At 48.4% G+C, this 21,361-nt stretch overlaps 1 protein-coding gene across 1 annotated transcript; it reads left to right on the forward strand.

Annotated features, from left to right (window-relative positions):
* The first annotated feature begins 4,216 nt into the window (after window positions 1-4,216).
* Window positions 4,217-21,054, forward strand: MRAP (melanocortin 2 receptor accessory protein). Its single transcript, XM_033418187.2, is given in 5 exon segments — window positions 4,217-4,536; window positions 17,409-17,532; window positions 19,756-19,855; window positions 19,857-19,955; window positions 19,957-21,054. Coding segments are annotated over 5 exon segments (588 nt in total). The 5' UTR covers window positions 4,217-4,430; the 3' UTR covers window positions 20,116-21,054.
* The last annotated feature ends 307 nt before the right edge of the window (window positions 21,055-21,361 follow it).

Below are 21,361 nucleotides of genomic sequence, written 5' to 3' on the forward strand. Positions count from 1 at the left end.
TCCTAGGCATTAGCTGGCTGTTGACTGGGCAACACGTCTCTGATCACCCAACAGGCTGGCTTCTGCTTATTCACAGAGTAACTGGGCAGGGGTCTGGGACAGGGGGCACATGGCCTTAAGGCCTAATATGTTGGCCTGAAACTTACAAAACTTAATCGTCCTATTTATTAGTCAAAGCCAAAACAAGTCACAAAATCAAAAAATGGAGAAATGTGCTTCATTTTTTGATGTGAAGAGACTATAAAGTCACTGGGTGTATAAGGAAGAGGATTGTAGGCATTTTTGCAATACTCCATATATATACCTGTGAGCGTGTAAACTGGTATTGACACTTTTGAAAAATGTTTAGCTATACCTAGTAAAGCTATCCCCATCAATTCCACTCCTGATATATACCTGATATATGAATTAGTACTTATGTCCACCGCATATGTGAAAAAGAATGATGTTAGGGGCCTTCCCTGGTGGTGAAGTGGATAAGACTCCATGCTCCCAATGCAGGGGGCCCAGGTTCGATCCCTGGTCAGGGACTAGATCCCATGTGCAGGCTGCAACTAAGAGTTCCATTGCCACAAGCAAGGAGACTGCATGCCGCAACTAAGGAGCCGGTGAGCTTCAACTAAAGAGCCCACCTCCTGCAACTAAGACCCGGTGCAATCAAATAAAATAAATAAATAAAATATTTTTTTAGAAAAGGAATGTTCATAGCCCATTTATTCATAATAGCCAAAAAAGCGAAAAGAACTCAAATGTTCATCAAGAGGAGAATGGATAAATAAATTACAGAATATTCATACAGTGGAATACCACAGAGGAAAAAAAAGAACATGGTGAATAAAAGAAGTGAGATACAAAAGAGTACATGTTGCAGTGCATGATTAGATTTATATGAGGTTTGAAATGAAGCAAAACTAATCTGTGATGATAGAAATCAGAATAGCAGTTTCCTTGGTGTGTATGAAGAGTGGAGGCTGGTCATCCACCAGGAAGGATCCCGAGGGAACCTGCTGGGGCACTGGAAAAGTTCTGTATCTTGATCTAGAGGATGCTCACGTGTGTGTATGTTTCTGTGTGTGTAAGAGTCATCAAGATATATACATAAGGTGTTTGCATTTAATTATACATCAATTTTAAAATAGTCTTTTAAAGGGTGGTAGTGATGCCAAATACATGTGATTAGCGTTGAAGGGATCCTGGGGCCCAGCAGGATCAGAGAAGTTGTCTTGGGCTGTGGGGAACTTGCACTTGAAGGAACCGAATAGGAGGAAGATCCAGGGATTGGCCGAGAAAGGGGCAAGCGCTCCCTCTTGACTCAGCTATTCTCACACTCTGCATCAGTCCACCTGCCAATTTTGCAAATCCCCTTGACTCCAACCTTCCAACTTCCTCAGTTTAAAATGAGAAAAGAAAAAATTATAGTGACTTGGACAGGTACGTGTTAAATTGCTTAAAAGTGTAAAAACATGAACGACCCCAATTAAGGTAGAGCTGGTAGCATAATTGTTTGTTTCAACACGTCCTTAAAAGTCAGATATCCTCTTACTTACAAAGCAGAAATAGAGACACAGACATAGAGAACAAACGTAGGGATACCAAAGGGGAAAGGTGGGGGTGGGATGAATTGGGAGATTAGGAGTGACATATATACACTATTGATACTATGTATAAAATAGATCACTGGACTTCCCTGGTGGCACAGTGGTTAAGAATCCGCCTGCCAATGCAGGGCACACGGGTTCGAGCCCTGGTCCGGGAAGATCCCACATGCCGTGGAGCAACTAAGCCCGTGCGCCACAACTACTGAGCCTGCGCTCTAGAGCCCGCAAGCCATGACTACTGAGCCCACGTGCTGCAACTACTGAAGCCCGCGTGCCTAGAGCCCGTGCTCCGCAACAAGAGAAGCCACCGCAATGAGAAGCCCGCGTGCCGCAACAAAGACCCAATGCAGCCATAAATAAATAAACAAACAAACAAATAAATAAATTTACCCAAAAAAATCACTAATGAGAACCTACTGTATAGCACAGGGAACTCTACTCAGTGTTCTGTGGTGGCCTAAATGAGAATGAAATCCAAAAAAGAGGGGATATATGTACACATACAACTGATTCACTTTGCTGTACAGTAGAAACTAGCACAATAGTGTAAAGCAACTATACTGCAATAAAAAAGTAATTTAAAAAAAAAGTCAGAGATCCTTTATCATTATCTTTTTATCAACAAGATCTCACTCAGCCTTGAAATTGAACCGCTCTTTGGTCACATTTCTTTGCTGCTAATAGCCTAGGTCACCTCATTTGACCTTCAGTTCCCAGCGGAGAAGGAGTCCCTGTCTCTTCTCCCTCCCTGTATCCATGCCTGTGTCTTAAGAGCATGACGTTCTTTGTCAATTGCTTTTTGTAAGTCACGTCCATGAAGACTGCCTAGTGCCAAGGGGCGCTCAGCAGACTGGGAGTTGGGAGACACAGGTTCTTATCTAGACTCAATCACTAATTGGCTGGGTAAGCCTGAACATGTCACTTAAGTTTCTGGAAAATACTATGTGTGTGTGTGTGTGTGCGCGTGTGTGTGTGTGTGCGCGTGTGTGTGTGTGTGTGTGTGCACGCGCGTGCACATGGGTGCGTGCTGGTGGATGATGATGGTAACCTGAGGTTGGGAAACTTTTTACCAGAGGTTCTCCTTAAAGGACAGACAGAGAGCTGGAGACCGTGACTAGTTAAGGCAAGAAATAGAAGGAGTTCGTCTGTATCCAAGGTTGGTGTTGTACACAGAAAGAGATGGATGGATTACGAGAGAGGGGGGTGAGAGTAGAGATGAAGAGGAGATGGACTCGGTGGAGGATGAGAAATGAGAAAAGAAGCATGGTGGGGTGGGAGGAAAGGCCACATTCGCTGGCAGGTGACAACAGCTTATATTTACGGGCGCCTCCTACCGACAAGGCTGCTGTAAGTCCCATGCCTGGCTGTGCCCATCCATACTTCCCAGCCCCGCCCGCCGCCGCCCCCTGCCCGGGAGACACATGCTGTGGTCATGCCCATTTCACGGATGAGGAAAGCCAGCTGCAGAGAGGTTAAGTCACTCGTCCAGGGCCACACTGCTGGGAAGAGCTAGAGCTAGGATGCAAAGTGGGCAGCCTGGCTCCAGAATCCATGCTTGTGTCCCCCACACTCTACTGTCCCTTTAAGCAAGGACTCCCAGGAGGCACGTGCACAGCAGCGCGCACAGCAACAGCTGGACGGACGCGCACAAGGACGTGCACGCTGTACGGAGTGTCTTTTCAAGTGGATCTTTCATCTCCTCACTTTGGAAACGCAGGAGCTCACTTCTCCCTTTCTAATCGACTGAACCACCGCGGTTCAGTTCAGGAGGAGGGGTCCCCGTGGAATGCTGCAGGCCCCCCAGGTGGGCCTGAAGTTATCCGGGTTCACTGTCTACACCATTAGTGCCCAGCTTTCCTCTGGCAGTGTAGACCTGAATCAAGAAGACGGGAAAGTTCATATATTGGAGGGAAAGTCCCCATCATTCTGTGCATTTGGATTTTGTAACTAATTCTAAAAATTCTCACATTTAGAGCTTCTCATTCCCAGTACTTGGAATGAGAGGAAGAATGTTCCTCTTGACTGCATCTGTGCTCCTAGAAAAGTGAGTGTACAACTTGGAGTCAGGCCCTGACCAGCAGAATCCTTGTCCCGTGTGTCGTCAGCAGAGGGCTGGTGAACCCTATTCACCCTGGGGCCCTATTTCCCAAGAGCACAGTCCATGTGGGATCTTGCCACAAAAAACAGCCTGTCTGAACAGAGGCAACTGACTGATTGCTTCTTGGGGGCTCAGATGAAAGCTGGGAAGTGTGCTCAATTGGAGAGGAGTGTTCTTTTGGTTTAATTAATTGCTGACGTGGACACGAGAGGTTGCAAGTTCAGGGTTGACATCACTCAGGCCCTCGGATAAGGAATCTAAGCCAGTGATTTGCTGGTTGCTTAATAGCACCAAGCACGGCCTTAATGCAAGTCAAGGGCACTGACAGGCTTTTGATTTGCTGATTAACTTTTTAGGTACTTAAGGTAGAAAGTGACTGTCCTTTCCAATCGTAGACCACATCTTGCCTTTCAAGGGACCCTGGGGGATCTGTTTTCCTGTCCTGACGCTGAGGGCCAACCTGGAACTGCACTGGGACTGCAGGCTCCAGCCTTGTAGCTCTGTTTGTCTTGGAGTTCCGTCAAGCAGGGCAGGATGGAACGCTCTACTTGAACACTGAAGATGTCAGGCCCACCCCTCTGACCTTCCTCTGAGCCCAACGGCTCTGATAAGTGGGCAGGCCTTGAGCCTGGAGACCCACAGACACACTTGGATGATTTTACAGAAATCAGCCGGGCAACCTCCTGGTAGAGCTCTGAGCAGCTCCGGAGGGGCCACCTGCCAGCGCTGCAGGCATGGCCAACCGGACCAATGCCTCTGCCGCATACGACAGCTACGAATACTACCTGGACTACTTGGACCTCATTCCCGTGGATGAGAAGAAGCTGAAGGCCAGCAAACGTGAGTCCCGAACTGGGAAAGCTGGCCAGGCAGAGGCTGGGAGTGAGTCCCGAACTGGGAAAGCTGGCCAGGCAGAGGCTGGGGGTGAGTCCCGAACTGGGAAAGCTGGCCAGGCAGAGGCTGGGGGTGAGTCCCGAACTGGGAAAGCTGGCCAGGCAGAGGCTGGGGGTGAGTCCCGAACTGGGAAAGCTGGCCAGGCAGAGGCTGGGGGTGAGTCCCGAACTGGGAAAGCTGGCCGGGCAGAGGCTGGGGGTTGGCCCAAATGACTTTTCTCCATTCACTTAAGAACTACAGCAGATGCCACCGGGAAGCCAGAACATGACTTGAGCTCGTGGATATAAGGGAATGGCGGGGGGTGGCGGGTGTACCTGTTATCTTCTGTAATAAGTTTGGAACTAACCTCCTGAGAAGCTAAGACACTTTGGGAGCAGAATCTACTGGTAAGATAGATTTCTTGATAGAGTTAGATTTGTCTGGGGTTCCAATAAGCTAGATGAGTTTCTTCAAATTGCAGATTTCACGTTTTCTGTTGTCTCTATACAGATGTGGGAGAGAGTTACTGTGTCCACTCCTAAGATGTGTGACTTACTAATTCTTATTAAAATACCCACCAGTGCTTCATCTTCACAGTCTCAGGAAGGACAACCAGACAAGTAAACATCCTTTTCCTCCTTGCCCCAGCCCAGCCTTTATCTCTTGCGTAACTGGGTACTTTGTCAGCGATCTCCTCTGATTATTCCAGCTAGTCAGTCAAGATAATGAGTTGACTGAGTGAATGAACATGAAAAACAAAACAAAACAAAAACAAAGTCTCAGTTTCAGGAGCCCATCCTCTCTGCCTATTCTGAAGTCCCTTGGGTTCCTTGGGATTTCACTACCATCACACACTATGTCCTTCAAAAAAGGAACGCAGTCCTTCGAAGGAACCGGATGCTTCTTGTATGAAAAGAAAGATAGTCTGTTACACACCAGCTGGAAACTGAAATTCACTCGGGTGGTATCATTTAATAAAAGGAGGCAGATCCCTGGCAGGGCCCTTGGGGGAAGTCCTATAGAATGTCTGGTTAGGAAGTGTTCCTGTTTCCTGTTTCATTTACAACTTGCAGAAGCTGAGGACTTCTGTTTCATGTTTGCTGAGGACTTCCTGTATCCCTGGCACTGTAGAAAACATTTGGGGGGAAAATGATTTGGCGTGTGTTTTCTGATACAAGGTATATAATCATGACATTAAAATGCAGATTTTTTTCCACCTACGACTCACAATAAGGAAGACATATAGTAATAGGGAGAAAGTGGCAGATTTGAAATCAAAGCCCACATAAGTATATTATCAAAAGTTCAGAACTTCGGGATACATATTGATCTGGACAACATGTAGATCTGCATTCAGGCAAGACTTTTTAAAATTAACACGAATTAAATAAAATTCTGGCTCAGCTTCAGACACTCCTGTCCTTTCGTGTGCCAGACACCCCTCTCAGCCACCACCTGGGCTCCAAAGAGTCGCCCAGCTGCTTTGGGTGGGAGGACCGTTTGCAACTCTAGAATCTTAGAACACATGATCTCAGTCCTCTGCCCTTCCCCCCTTACCCACAAACAACTCCCATTTCTGATGAAAACGGCTGGTGTTCTCTAAATTGTGTATGAGGTTTGAGATGTTCTTTCTTGCACATTTGAACTAGAGCTGGAAGTTTACAACCTGGGGAGCTAGAAATGAGATCAAATAAGAAATTCCTCTTCAAACTCCCAAACCCAGTAAAGATTATCTCAGTGAGGAATCTCACCAGAGAGACAAGTCACCGCCTTGCCACCCCCCAGACAAGCTAGATGTTGGGGGCTTTTGACTCCTACAGGGGGAAGCCAGTTGCTGGGTCATCTCTCCCATGAAGAGTAAACATCGATTGGTATTTTCATAGCAAGGATTCAAGTTATGCATCTTAGGGGACTGACAAAATAACTCTCCCATATCTGCGTACAGACAATAGGAAACATGATATCTACAATTTGAAGAAACTCACCCAGCTTATTGGAACCCCAAACAAATAAATTAAACTCTATCAAGAAATCCATCTTAAGGAAATTCCCTGGCGGTCCAGTGGTTAGGACTTGGTGCTTTCACTGCCGAGGGCGCCAGGTTCGATCCCTGGTCGGGGAACTAAGATCCCACAAGCCACGTGGTGGTGTGGCCAAAAATTAATTAACTAATTAAAAAAATAAAATAAGAAAAATTTTAAATCTCATTTATTTTTTTAAAAATCCATCTTAAAAGAATATTCTGTCTCAAAAGTATCCTAGTGTCTTAGAATGTTAACTCCAGATTTATTACAATGGATATCAGATACCATTTTATACCCAACCCCTAGATATCAGGAATCTTTGACACCCACAGGGAGAGGTGCTCCTTCTGGGATCCTTTATTCCTGTTTGCAGGTGGATTCCCAACCACTGCGCCACCAGGGAAGCCTTGACCACATTTTTTAAATATATTTTTTAAAGGTTGATATGCTCCTCAGTAAATGACTTCACTCTACCAGTCAGAAAAAAATCAGTGTTAACGTTTTGGTGCCTAGCCAATTAGGGTTGTTCTGTGTCCGTATCCTCATGTGCACACAGGCACATACACATGTGCATGCCTGGACATACACACACACCTACACACCCACATACAATTGCACTCCTACTTTGTGTGCTGTTTTGTAATGACTCCTGCCTGGAGCTGCTGAGGGGAAACTGAGAACTCCCTTGGGTGCCCTCTCTCCTCCCTGGGCCTGTCTGTAACTGTATGAGGCTGGGTCCAGTGGGTGCTCAGCAGAGCTCAGGTGGGGAGGACAGGCCACTGAGCTTGTGGGAAGTTGTGTTATCAGCTGGTGACAATGACTCCATTTTCTGGTCCCTTTGGAAAACAGCAACCTACAAGCTTATCTCCTTCTGCCCCCTGGTTTCAGTCTCTCTCCATCTTCACTTCCATCTCCTCAATCTCTTCTTTCTCTTGCTGCCATACTGAGGGCAACCAACCTTCTAGGTTTGCCCAGGACTGTCCCATGGATGCATATTGAGAAACCCAGACACATCGGATGGTCACCTTAATTCTCCTCTCCTTCCTCAAGCCCCACAAACATAGGAACAGGGCTGCCACTAACCCCCATGGTAGAGAAAAATTAGAAAAAAACCTCCTCCTTTGGGCACACAGCTAATCACAACCCATTCAGGTGGGGTCCCTTGAGCAGTGTGCAGCCTGTGTAACTGTTCACAGCGTCCCTGCATAGGAGGGACTCCAGGCTCAACCATGTGCCCTTTGCTCATTTCCCTGCCCCTGCCCTCCCCAATAGGTCTAAGCCCCCTTTTTCTCCTGGTAGTCCCTCTGAAATTAGGAACTGTCAATTTTGTTTTCAATCTTTTCAAAGACATCCACTTCCACACCAGAAACACTCCATACCTTTTCCCACCTTCTGGCCATTGCTCATGATTAATTCAACAATCAAAATTCTGTACTATCCATTACGCGTCAGACAGTTGCACTGGGAGCTGGAGGTATAAAAACAAATGGACTAAATCCATGTCCTCGATTTATTTTTTAACAACTTTTTCTTTTTTTTTTTTCCGGTACGCAGGCCTCTCACTGTTGTGGCCTCTCCCGTTGCGGAGCATAGGCTCCGGACGCACAGGCTCAGCGGCCATGGCTCACGGGCCCAGCCGCTCCGTGGCATGTGGGATCTTCCTGGACCGGGGCACAAACCCGTGTCCCCTGCGTCGGCAGGCGGACTCTCAACCACTGCACCACCAGGGAAGCCCAACAACTATTTTATTTTATTACCATGTTGATCTATTTTGTGATGATGTATTTCCAAGTAGGTTACAGACCTCATGACACTCCTCCACCAAATTTAGGAAACTATTAAAAGTTAGGACATCACAGTACATCTAAACTCTTCAACAATTATTTTAGTATCATCTAATCTCCGGTCTATATTCAAATGTTCCCAGTTCCCCCCAAATGTGCATGAGAGCTATTTTGTCCACTCCATGCTGATGAGCTGCGTCTGGTCCCTGGAGTCTCTCTTAGTCTAGACCAGACCCTTTTTGTAGATGACACTGGCTCGAGGAAGAGATCAAGCAGGTTACTCTGTTGATCCTCAACTGTCCCGTCAAGTGGGAGATACTGATCAGTAATAAACGTTTATTCAGTTAACGGTGTTAGGCTGGAGATTTGCGAAAGTTGCCCACAGAGCACAGGGAAGGACACCCCTGGGGAGAAGTAAGAGGTGAAGGAAGGCTTCCCAGGGAAGATGTGGCAAAGCTGAGTCCAAAAAATCGATTAGAATTTGCCTGCTACTCAGGGGGCTGGCGCAGGGTAGAGAACAGTTACACTCCTGTAGGTAAAAGATGTGTTTCCGGGAGGGTGTTTTGGGAAGGGTGACAAAGGATGAGCTCCGGATCCCCGGGGGCCAGGTTCTTGCAGGCCAGTCTTGGCGGATCCCTGTAAACTGCAGGGAGTCATTTAAAATTGTAAGCAGGGAAGAGACAAGGGCCGATTTGCTTGCTAAGAAAATGGCTCTGGTGAACATATAAATGTGAGGGTCAGTAGGGTAGTGGTGACACGTGGGCAAGAAACAGCCATGTGCTGGGGCTGGAAGCATAAAGTTGAAAAGATCCCTACCCTTAGGAGTTCACAGTATAGGAGGGAGCGGCCGCATAAATGAACGAATGAGCGTGCTCCGGTGTTACAGCCATGGGAATAGAAGTATGTGAGGCTCAGAGAGGCCAAGTGACTTACTTAATGTCACGCAGCTGACTAGTCACAGAGCCACGACCTAAATTCCAGCTCTGTTGCCTCAGGACTCTTCCCAGGACACTTTTCATGATCAGGGGGCAGATTCTCACCAGATGTCAGATCCAGCAGAGCAGGAACCTTTGTCCACTTCTCTCTCTTTCTCCCCCACGAGCTCCTAAATAGTGCCTAGCACACAGTAGGCACACAATAGCTGTTTGCTGAATGAATGAATAAACTAATGTGAAGTAGGCTGCTCTTGCACACATTATTAATTTTTATGATGAATATTTGCACCAATTATCAATTTATTGCCTCTCAGCTCTGAATGCGCCCTTCAAAATAGGCTCTGTGATCAACGATGGAATTTTCTTTAAAGTGAGCACGTGTTAGGCTTTCTCAGGAGAGGGCTCTGGAGGGCACCGCTGGAGCACCGGGGCTGGGGGTTCAGCAGTGAGGGCGTGGGGACGTCTGGGGGAACTAGCCCCGGTCCCTGGCCCAGAACACCGTCTCCCTGAGATCTTGCAGCCTCCTTGTGGCAATAACCTCTCTGCAGCCACGTAGACAAAGAAACCAAAGCCCCCGGGCAACCTGTGGTTGGTGGGGGAGGTGCCACAACTCCTCCATCTTCCTCTCTTCCCCCTCAACACCCCCACCCACCCACCAGGCCTCCAGAGGGCTCTCCATGGTTTGTCTAGCAGCTCCAGGCAAACTCAGGCCTGGCTGAACGACCCAACCCTTCTGCCAACCAGTGGCCAAACCACATCTCCTCCAGGGAGGTCTGAACCCCTTCCAAGTTTGTCCTTCCTGGGTGTTATAGGCTGAATTGTGTCCCCCGGCCCCCCACCAAATTCTTATGTTGAGGTTCTAACTCCCAGTACCCCAGAAGGTGACAGTATTTGGAGATAAGACCTTTAAAGAGGTGATTAAGTTAAAATGAGGTCATTAAGCTGGGCTGTAATCCAGAGCGACTGGTGTCCTTGTAAGAAGAGATTAGAACACAGACACACACAGGGGGATGACCATGAGAGGACCCAGTGAAAGACAGGCCAAGGAGAGAGGCCCCAGAAGAAACCGACCCTGCTGACACTTTGGTCTTGGACCTCCAACCTCCGGAACTGTGAGAAAATTAATGTCTGTAGTTTAAGTTACCCCAGACATGGTACTTCGTTACAGCAGCCTGTATTAATCCTTTCAGTCTGCTATAACAAAATACTATAGACTGGGTGGATTATAAACAAAATAAATTTATTTCCCACAGATCTGCAGGCTGGGAAGTATGCAACAGACACATAGGGAATGCCCTGGGTTGTCTCCATGGACTCGAGGGCAGGGCACCCTCTCCTACAAGATGAGGGTCTTGGGGGACTCCTAATACTATCTACTGTCTCTAAAGAAAATTCCTCAGAGCTAAGCATCACCAAGTCAGATTTTAAGTAGTCAAGCCCTGTCTTAGTCTCCTTGGGCTGCTATAACAATATATCACAGGCTGGGTGGCTTAAATAACAGATATTTATTTCTCACAGTTCTGGAGGCTGGAAATCCAAGATCAATGTGGCAGTAGATTCTCTGTCTGGTGAGCACTTGCTTCCTGGCTTGTAGATGGCCACCTTCTCTTTGTCTGCTCACAAGGCCTTTCCTTGGTGCAAATGGTGAAAGAGTGTACGTGTGTCTCTTTCTCTTCTTATGAGGTCACTAATCCTAATGAGGGCTCCACCCTCATGACCTCATCTAACCCTAATTACCTCTCAAAGGCCCCACGTCCAAAAATCATCGCACTGGGGATTAGGGCTTCCACATATGAATGGTGGGTAGGAGACACAAACATTCAGTCTATAGTGGCACCTTTGTCTTGGCCATCAGCTGAAGCAGACAGAGAGAATTCACTATGCACATCCTGTCTCCTAGATATATTTCAAATCAGATCTGGCTGTGTATGCTATTTTGTACCCTGCTCTTACTGACCTCACAGTATTTTCTTTTCCCATGTTGTTAAATATTCTTTCACAAAAATTTTGCAAATAGCTGCATGGTGTTCTAGAAATATGTATCTTTGAACATATAGAATGTTTCCAGAATGTTGCTCTTATAAGCAGTGGCCTTGGGGAGAGAAGAACTTCTTCCACTGTTGTGTGTTAAGTAAAGATGTCTCGCCTATTTCTGACCTTAGTATTTGAATTCAAAAAAGTTCACTAAAAAAGAAAAAGCCTAAAAAATGCAAAAGCAGCAATGTCCCTCATCCAATCTCTGTGCTCCCGTTATCACTGTGTCACTTTTGTTTTCTGTGATGATCAGCAAAAGGCAGCATTGGGCAGTCTCAGGGATGCTCTGTTACCTGGCTTCGAAGGTACAGTAAGGTAAGCGTGAGTCCAGGTGAGGGTGGACAGAGGTCAACCACAGCAAGCAGGTGACCTCCTTTACTGACAGATGTGACTTTCTCTCCCTGCCAGTTCCTCTGGGCTGGATCGCCAACCCAGTCAAACAAATCAGAAGGCATCATATCCCAGGTCTCTGCAGGGGTGCGCATCAAAGACAGAAAGATGCTGGGAATGCTTTGGGCAAAGAGGCAAAGCTCTCGCTCAGATCGTCTCACTAGAAGGTCACCTAGGGCAGCTGGTAGACATGGTGAAGTCCAGGCTGGGTTCAACTCCTGTGTCAAGTAGAGAAGACAAAAATAGAAGACAAAATCCCCGAGCTCATGTGTTAACCTAACAAGCAGGAAGGATTTTAAGATTTTTGTGTTCATGCCCAGACAGTGCAATTTATTCCATCATGGTTGGGCAGATAATTGGAAACGTCTAGGGATTTAGATATACTTTTATGAGCATTGAGTGCTGACTTGAAGGCTGTGGGTTGCCCTTTCCCAGGATGGCTTAAAATCTGGTGTGATTCTGTTACAGGGACGCCACAAGGATTGTTACCCTTGTGATTTTTCAGACGTGGCCTATGTTTCACGGAAAGGTTAAGAATCTTCCCAACACTGTCAGAAAGGTGGAAAATGCAAATCTGTTTCCTGAGACCCTGCCTGAACAGACTGATTACACGTTTGATCTTCTATTTGTTCCCTTTTCAGCGGCTAAGCTTAGGAGAAAAAAACAGTCCCATATTCCAGTCTTATAGCAACCATACAGATTATTTTAATACCATGAGTCTCCAGATACTACTCAAGTACTCCCTTGCAGGGAGGAGTGGGATGAGTTGATTTTCCTTGGGTAGTGTCTGGCTTTACGGCTGTATTATTTACCTCTCAGGTCAATATGTCTTCTTCCTTTAATTAGAGGTTAGGAAGAATTCGTCATGGCCCATATTGACTTCTGCTGATGCACTGCTTCTGGCAGCTTCAATAATAAGGCAGTCTGGTAAGCTGGGATGAAGTGAGAGAGTGGCATGGACATATAGACATCACCAAATGTAAAATAGGTAGCTAGTGGGAAGCAGCCTCATAGCAGAGGGAGATCAGCTCGGAGCTTTGTGACCACCCAGAGGGGTGGGATAGGGAGGGTGGGAGGGAGACGCAAGAGGGAGGAGATATGGGGATATATGAATATGTATAGCTGATTCACTTTGTTATACAGCAGAAACTAACACACCATTGTAAAGCAATTATACTCCAATAAAGGTGTTAAAAAGTAAATAATAATAAGGCAGTCTATTCATCTGCTTCTCTGACAGCTAGGAGAGGAAAAACACACCACTAACCAATCTCTTCTGAACACAATGCATAGACTTCAGGGTAAAGATTGAACAAAGGACCTCTATATAACTCTTCTCTTTTGGTCGGAGGGATGAAGTTCAGGTTACAACTTTAATTATGATGTTTAAGTCTTCAGCAAATGGTCAGTTCCATGGACGTGACGTAAGCAGTGAAAGTGATTTTTAAACAAAGATATGAGTATGTTTACCTTGGAACAAATTTCCCATCTAGCTAGCCCCATGTGGAGCTGCCAAACTTGAATGAGTCTGTCATTGCTCAAAAACTGCTTGGAACTCTTACTTTGGAAATGACTTTGGTGGCCATGACACATTCTATGAAATGTCCACAGAGATAAATTATGTATGTCTTTGGAGAGTGGATTTGCTTCTGAGAAATAGTTAAGAATCACCCAGAAACCAATCAGGTGAATGGACTTAAGCTGATTGATACCAGCTGGGTGTCAAAAATAAAATATCTCATAAAGTAGCAAAATTGGTGTGTGTGTGTGTATGTGTCCTTCAAGGTAATTGCAAAAGAAGAATTTATAAATGTTTGATCATCGTATGTATTTTAGGAAAATTTAGATGACTGTGGAAGAGAGCAGATGATTATTTTGAAGGTCCGCATTCATTTGGATTTGTCAGTTTTGATATGTTCATTTAAAAAGTCAATTTTTTTACAGATTCAATAGAGAAAATTGGTTAAATTAACAGAGTTCCAGATAAAACAGATGTTGATTTCTCTTTCATGTACAAGTTTGAAGGATGGGATGGTATGTCAGCTCCATGAAATCTTCAAGAAGTAGCTTTGTTCTAGCTCATATCTCTGCCATCCCTGCCATCCAAGCCTGGCTCTAGCCATCACATCCATGTTCTGGGCAACAAAATGGAGTAAGGGCATAAGAAGGGACATGGGTTTTAGAAATCCAGCCATCTCTGCAGAAGGACTCCTAGAACCGTCTTGTAACAGCTCCACTCACATCTCATTGGCCAGAACCTTGTCTCATGACCCTACTAACTGAAAGGGAGGCTGGGAAATGTAGTCTTCATGCCAGGAAGCCATATGACCTGCTAAAGGAGGGGTTCTATTACTATGGAAGCATGTGAAAGCAAACATTAGGATTGACAGCCAGCAGTCTATGCTACAATTACCTTCACTCATAGCTTACATTTTAGTGAGCTTGAAGGATACTGTGATATTACTTGCCACAAAGCCCTCGTAACTGAAATAATATTAGTTCTATTTATACATTGGTTCACGACCATTAAACAAGGAATTGTGCCATGTACATTGCATATACATATTATTTTATTTAATTTGCCTAACAGCCAAAAAACACATACTATTATCCCCATTTAACAGATAAGGAGTTTATCTGTTAATAAATTTAGAGATGTAAAAAAGATTGCCTGAGATCCAACAGCTAGGAAATGACCAAGTCAGAATTTGTTAGCCTCCAGAGCCTAGGCCCTTAACCCCGTCATTATTCCCCAAGAAGGGAAAAACCTTGGGGTTAATTTTATTCTAGGGCCTTGGAGAAGAGGGAAGGGAAGGGGAGTTTTCCGTGGCTGGACCAGTTTCATTGTCAAGCCAGCCTGGTGCTCCTTGTTGTAAAGACAAGCCCATGGATGTTTAAACATTTCCAACACTGGGGAATGACAGCTCTCACCCTTGGTACAAAACGTTCTCTCAAGCACTTAGGCTGAACCTTCAGGAAGAAGAGGAAAAAACCCTATTTTCTTGGTTGTGTTTTTCAACAGAACACGATGAAATAGAACGTAGTACAGGAAACAGCTAGTGGCTACTGTTCGCCTTTTGGTCTGGCGAAATGAAAATTTCACTTCTCTGAAGACGCTGTGTTCTGGGAGCGGTAACATCTCATTTCCTGCTCAGCGTCTGGAGATAATGACCAAGGGCTGGGACAGACAGCGTGAGCCTGGGGGAGGGGAGCCTGGGAGAGGGGAGGGGGCGTCTCAACTGCTCAGCTTTGGGGGCTGTTTTCTTAGAGGCTCTGACGGAACTCACGTAGGTGCCAAAGACCTCAAATCCTGCATTACTTTTATGAAAGTAAAAGAGCGTTAGCGTCTGCAGAAATCTGAAACTTCCTCATACAATAAAAATCCCAAACCATATTTTCTGAAAACATACATACTCTTATACTTTGAGGGTTCTACAGTAAATTGGGACTCTTTGGGACAGAGTTGAACCGAAGCAGGTATTGTGGAATAATACACAGTGAGCAGGCAAGGAACACTAAGAAAGTCAGAGGCTTCTTTTTTTTTTTTGCGGTACGCGGGCCTCTCACTGCTGTGGCCTCTCCCGTTGCGGAGCACAGGCTCCGGACCCGCAGGCTCAGCGGCCATGGCTCACGGGCCCAGCCGCTCCGCGGCATGTGGGATCTTCCCGGACCGGGGCACGAACCCGTGTCCCCTGCATCGGCAGGCGGACTCTCAACCACTGCGCCACCAGGGAAGCCCCAGAGGCTTCTTTTGATTGACGTATACACACTACTGTATATGAAATAGATAACTAATAAGAACCTACCGTACAGCACAGGAAACTCTCTACTCAATACTCTGTAATGGCCTATATGGGAAAAGAATCTAAAAAAAAGAGTGGATATATGTATACGTATAACTGATTCACTTTGTTGTATACCTGAAACTAACACAACATTGTAAATCAACTATACTCCAATAAAAATTTTTTAAAAAAGTCCTTGAGCTTAAGACGGATGGCAACAACCTCATTTCCTGTTTCCCAGGAGCCCATAGGGCCCCTACAACAGTCTGTTGCTCTAGGGCACCCCCATCGGTTTCTCAGGTCAGGGACAGAAAGCAGAGAGGATGTGAGAGTCAGCCTGGGGGGCTTTGCTGTCCTTGCAAAGCTTTGCTGTCCTTGTCCTCTCTTCAGTGTGAGTGCCGAGTTGCTGATGCATTACTAGGTGGTGGAGGTCCAGGATTCTTTTTGCAGATACTGCATCTGTTCCTTATTACCTGTTTTCGACACTTTTAGGACCTAAAATCGACTCTTTCAAAGTCTCAGTTTCTCCCTCTACCTGTCTTGGATCATAGAGGGCAGTGGTAACGATCTTTACTAAATTACTATTATTTACCCCACAAATGACTCATAGATCTCTAATCCTCCATTCAGTCATTTGTTCACCCATTTATAAACATCTTTTCATTTGAATCCATCACAAGAACATCTTTTGTTTGAACAGAACCCAGCAGAAGGCAGGGCACGGCTGGCACAGGCAGTGCAGCAGGAGTGCCGAGGATGCTGGGGGAGAGATGCAGCATCCTGAAGGGGGTCAGCGATTTCTGGTGGGCAGGTTGGCCCCCTCTGAATCCTTAACAGCCCCCAGCAAAGCCTGGCTCCTGTACGTGATTAATACATGCCTGTTGATTACTATCCTTCAGTGGCTTCCTTTGGTCACACATGTAGGTGCCTAGCATATCCTGGTCTGGGGCATCTTGTCCTGGGGGCATGAGTGTGTCTGGGAGAAGATACTTGCAGACACTAATTATGAGCCTGGTCCTCTGTGCCCAGAGCCAAAGACAACCCCCAGGAGAAACTATACCCCTGCAGTTCCCTAGCAACTTGCCGAAAGTTCCAGACCCAGAGTCTCAGAGAAAGGAACCTCCTGACCTGCCAGGATCTACCCAGGGCCCAGAAGAGACTAAGCATCTTTCCCATTTTCCCCGCGTCCTTTCACCTCCGGCCACAGATACAGCCAGAGTAGTGGCTGCAGTAGTGCTTTTTCCTCCTGCCACTGCCCCGCAGCTGGGCCTGTCCCTCGAAAAGAAAGGGACCGGCTCTTTCCACCTCTAGCAGGCTGGCCGTGGCAGACCTCGGGTGACAACTCCACAGCGGGAAGGGCCTGGCCCTTCCTGCGGCAGGCTGGCACAGTTGCCTAGCGCACATCTTTTTTTCTAAGTCTCTGATCTTGGGGTCTTTGAAGGTGTCCCTAACCAGGCTGGTAGGGGCTGCAGCCCTCACAGGGGAGGGGAGGGCGTCTTGCCACGAGAAGTTGCTCACAGCTCTTTCTTCTCACTCCCGAGAGGAAGGGAGGAGGGGAAATCCATTCTCTGATCATCAGCAGCAGCTGAAAAAGCAAACCCATGAGGTGTCACCCAACTTCATTCACTGTTTTTTCCCCTCAATAAGCCCCCTAAACTCACCGAGAGGCCCGTGGCCCTGGGAAAAACGCCAGGTCCCTGCTGCTGCCCGTTTCCTTCCCAAGGTTATCATTAATGGAAAAATCTGCCCCCGTACCTCCACCCCCCATCACAGCCAAGAAGACTTAGCCCCAGAGCCCCATCCACACAGCACATGGGGGCCCTCGCTTCCCGGCCGTGGGCCCTGTGACATCACACTGACGTGGAGACACGTGTCTGCCTCCCACAGATTCGATCGTCATCGCCTTCTGGGTGAGCCTGGCAGCTTTCGTGGTCTTCCTGTTCCTGCTGCTTCTGTCCATGTCCTGGCCAGCCTCCCCGCAGACGAGGAAAGTAAGGACAGGCGGAGGTATGTGGTAAGTGGCCACGTGAGGGGCTAAATAGGGGGTACCCGTATGTCCCAGGTGGAATATTATTTGGCCATAAAAAGGAATAAAGCCCTGATTCATGCCACAACGTGGATGACCCCTGGAAACACTGTGCTACGTGAAAGAGGTGAGGCACTGAAGACCACACGTGGTGTGATTCCCTGGATGTGAAATGTCTAGAAGAGGCAAACCCACAGACAGGAAGCAGATTAGCGGTTGCCCAGGGCTGGGAGAAGGCAGAGTAAGCGGGGCTGACTGCTAAGGGGCACAGGGTTTCTTTGAGGCACGAGGTAACTATTCCAACATAGATTGTGGTGGTGGTCGCACAACTCAGGGAACGTACTAAAGACCATTGAATTATAAACTTTAAACGGGTGAACTTTGTGGTGTGTAGACCATAACTCAGTGAAGCTGTTGAAGACCATGAAGCGGAAGTTAAATTGGAGGCACAATCTATGCATTCCAAGTAGCCACTAGAGCCGAGCTCGTTGTATGTTAATTCTCCTGTGCTACGCAATTGGCCTCCCGCACCCAACTTTCCCTTCCAGCTGAATCCGCCCAACACAGCCACCGCTGTCCCAAGGACGATGCTTACAAGGGGCCCTATACCCCCTCTCTCCCTGCCATAGCTCATGGGACCAGGGGTGGGCAACCAACCCGGAGAGGGCTGGCCCAGGGCTGGCCACTGCCCCTAGAAACACATGGCCTGGCAGGGGAGCTGGGGCCACGAGGCACTGAGGGGGCCAGAGGAAGATGGTGGCTGGGTACCATGATGGACCAAGAACTCCTGGGATGTGGGAACCGTGAGTCAGCACAGGCAGCTGGGAGCAGGGAGAGGTGGGCAGAGCTGTTCTGAGAGGAGGGGAAGAGGAGCCTCCAAGCCCCTGAAAGAATCAGAGGGCAGCCCCCCTGCCTGATGGGGTCCCCCTGCCAGTTCCCCGAGGGCCTGCGGATCTGCGGATACACAGACCTGCCTGGGGGGCCTCTGTCTCTCCTACCCCCTCGTCCACCCGCCCTGTCCATAGTGTCTCATGCACCGGGTCTACACACACCAGGTCATTCTGGTTCCCTTGGTCACATGTGGGAGGCGGGGACCAGCTTTCGAGCAATGAAGAAATCCATTCTTTCAGTTTTCAGAACTCACGTTGAAGCTAAGCAGATTTTTACCCCCAAGAGATCCCCGAGGGACAAACTAATGAAATTGACTTTCTTTTCTACTCTTCTGCGGTGACTTGGAGCAAGCCCTGTGCTAGGGACAGTTTGCGAGGATACTCAGCTACCTCCCAGCGGAAGCTTCCGCAGCCTGGTGGGCACAGGGGTTTTGCGCATCTTCTGGGCTACAGTTTTACCACAGGGCAAAATAATGACGCTCTTTGTCCTGACTGGCCGCATACCTTACTACAGAAAATGCTCTCCAGGAACTTTGTGACAAGGAATGCTCAGGACTGCCAAATAGATCCTTAGTTAGACTTAGGAAAGAGAATGCTGAGCTGCTTCCCAAAGAGTCGTTCTTTCCATGATGGAAAAAAAAAAAAAGATTGTGCTAGCATCATTTGAGTCATCTGGAAGGAGGGCTTAGCTCCCTCGTACTCCCTTCCTGGCCTTCTTCATTCACGTTCCAATTATAACCACATTTGAACTAGTTCTCTAGCTTAGACAGCTATCGGTACATGGCCTCATCTCATCCTGATACCCACAAGGCAGTTATCATCCCACTTCACTAATGAAACTAAAGGCAGGCGGGATGTGTCCTGTGCCCCCAGCACCTCGAGTGCAGGAGGGTCCATCCAGGGAGGATGGATTTCTGGCTCAGATACAAGTTGGCATGAGGTACGGACACGAGATGAGCTACACTCAAACACGTGGATGGACGGAAGGTCAACCTCCCCCCCTCCCATCCCCCCACCCCTGCCTCCACCAGCTGTGAATCTGTGACATGAGGTCAGAGGGAAAGCCCCAAGGTCAGGGTCACCGTCGAGCACTTCCTCTTCTCTTCCATTTCTCCACTGTGGTAGCCTTGGTGAGCCAGGCTGAGCCCCCCACCCCAGCCCTGGGCCTGCTTCCCCGGCAGAGGGGCTCTCGCCCTGTGACTCTCCCCTGCAGGCTTTGGCCAGGCAGGAGGGTGCAGCAGGGAGTCCCCTCCCCAACCCGGGGAAGGACAGTTCTCTGGGCAGCTTGGACGCTTCCTTCCCTCTGCTCTGTCCGCAGGAACAATGCCCAGCACCACCCAACGTGCCCCTGGAGTCTCGGCCTCAACCTCCCCTTCTGTGTCTGGAAGCAACCCCAGCACCACGGGGCCCCCCAGGGGACCCCGCTGCCTCTACCGAGCTCGGTCGAGGAACCAGGTGGCAGAGCGTCGGGCCCCGTCCAGCAGCTGCAGCAGGAGAGTCCCTCCACCTCGGCCCCCTTCCACCCCCCAGGGCCACCCTGCTCTCCTCTGGGAATTGGCCCTCGATGGGGACCTGCACGGCACCAGCTGATGTCAGGAACTTCAAGCCCAGGGAGCCTCCCCTGCAGACAGAACCTCCCGACGGTAGAACCAACAACCCAAACCAGGGCCATTGCTGAGTGAGCCGGGGAACTCAAACCAACCTGGACACACACGTGCCCTCTGAAAGCCTGGTTACAGGTAGCACGATGTGCAACTAGGTCAAGAATGACTGTACAAGGGGGTGCATGTATGCATTTACCCAAGGCTGGCAACAGCCCATCTGGCCGAGGGAGGAGGCCCCAAATATTGCTCGTTTCCTTTAGTGCACTTAACCTGCCTATTTACTGCTCATGCTGCTTTGGGAAGGATAGAAAAGTAAAATATGTATGAATTAAGATTAAAAAATATTCACTGATCTCTACCATGTCACTTCATAGTTTCCGCTATTACTTCTGCAATGTTTTTTTTATCAACTCTGAGTTCGCTGGCTGATCTGCACCTTCTTTAGGACGCCCAGGGAGTGCCTGCCAGGTCCCCCTCCATCCCCCGCGGACACCCACTGTCACTAAGATGGGGCAGTGTGTGCCCGGCCAGACTCGCTGACTGTGGTGAGGGGACCTGAGCCACACCTCCGACTTCCCCAAGGCCTTTCACAGACAGAGCCCAGGGCGGCGTCTCCCCGGACAGGGCAGTCGGGTGCAGCAGGCAAGGCTTAAGCCCGAGTGGCAGGAGGATCCTGTGCTGTGTGACTTCGTGTGACGTCTGATCTGAGACCCCCGATGGACCTAGTTCTCTAGTGCCCGACAGCCTGCCCCTGGCAGGGTGCCAGCACCATACCACAAAGCCCATACACCTCACCGCCCCCCATCCCAGGTGACTGAAAAATAATCCTGTAAGGTGAGGGCCAGGCCTGGCCTCGCCAGCCCGGGGGACAGCGGGTTAGAAGGGAAGATGGGGGAAGGGAGACTGATGGGCTCCGGAGATGCAGAAAGAGGGCAGAAAGGACCACATGGGCTTTCCAACTTGAATCTAAACGTAGGATTCTGGCTTCACGACATTCTAAGAATATTGCTGTGGGTGTTCTGCAGGCGAGGGAATAGGGGAGGTAAATGCTCCTTGTCTTCTAGACGACGAGCCCCACTGTGGGAAGGGGACAAATGCACAGAAGCGTTACTCTTGTCTTGGTAAAAATCTTAAGTCATTAAAAAAACCAGAAAAGGGCTCCCCTGGTGGCGCAGTGGTTGAGAGTCCGCCTGCCGATGCAGGGGACGCGGGTTCGTGCCCCGGTCCGGGAAGATCCCACATGCTGCGGAGCGGCTGGGCCCGTGAGCCACGGCCGCTGAGCCTGCGTGTCCGGAGCCTGTGCTCCGCAACGGGAGAGGC

This window comes from Orcinus orca, chromosome 5 (genome assembly GCF_937001465.1).
Source record: "Orcinus orca chromosome 5, mOrcOrc1.1, whole genome shotgun sequence".
Taxonomy (NCBI): domain Eukaryota; kingdom Metazoa; phylum Chordata; class Mammalia; order Artiodactyla; family Delphinidae; genus Orcinus; species Orcinus orca.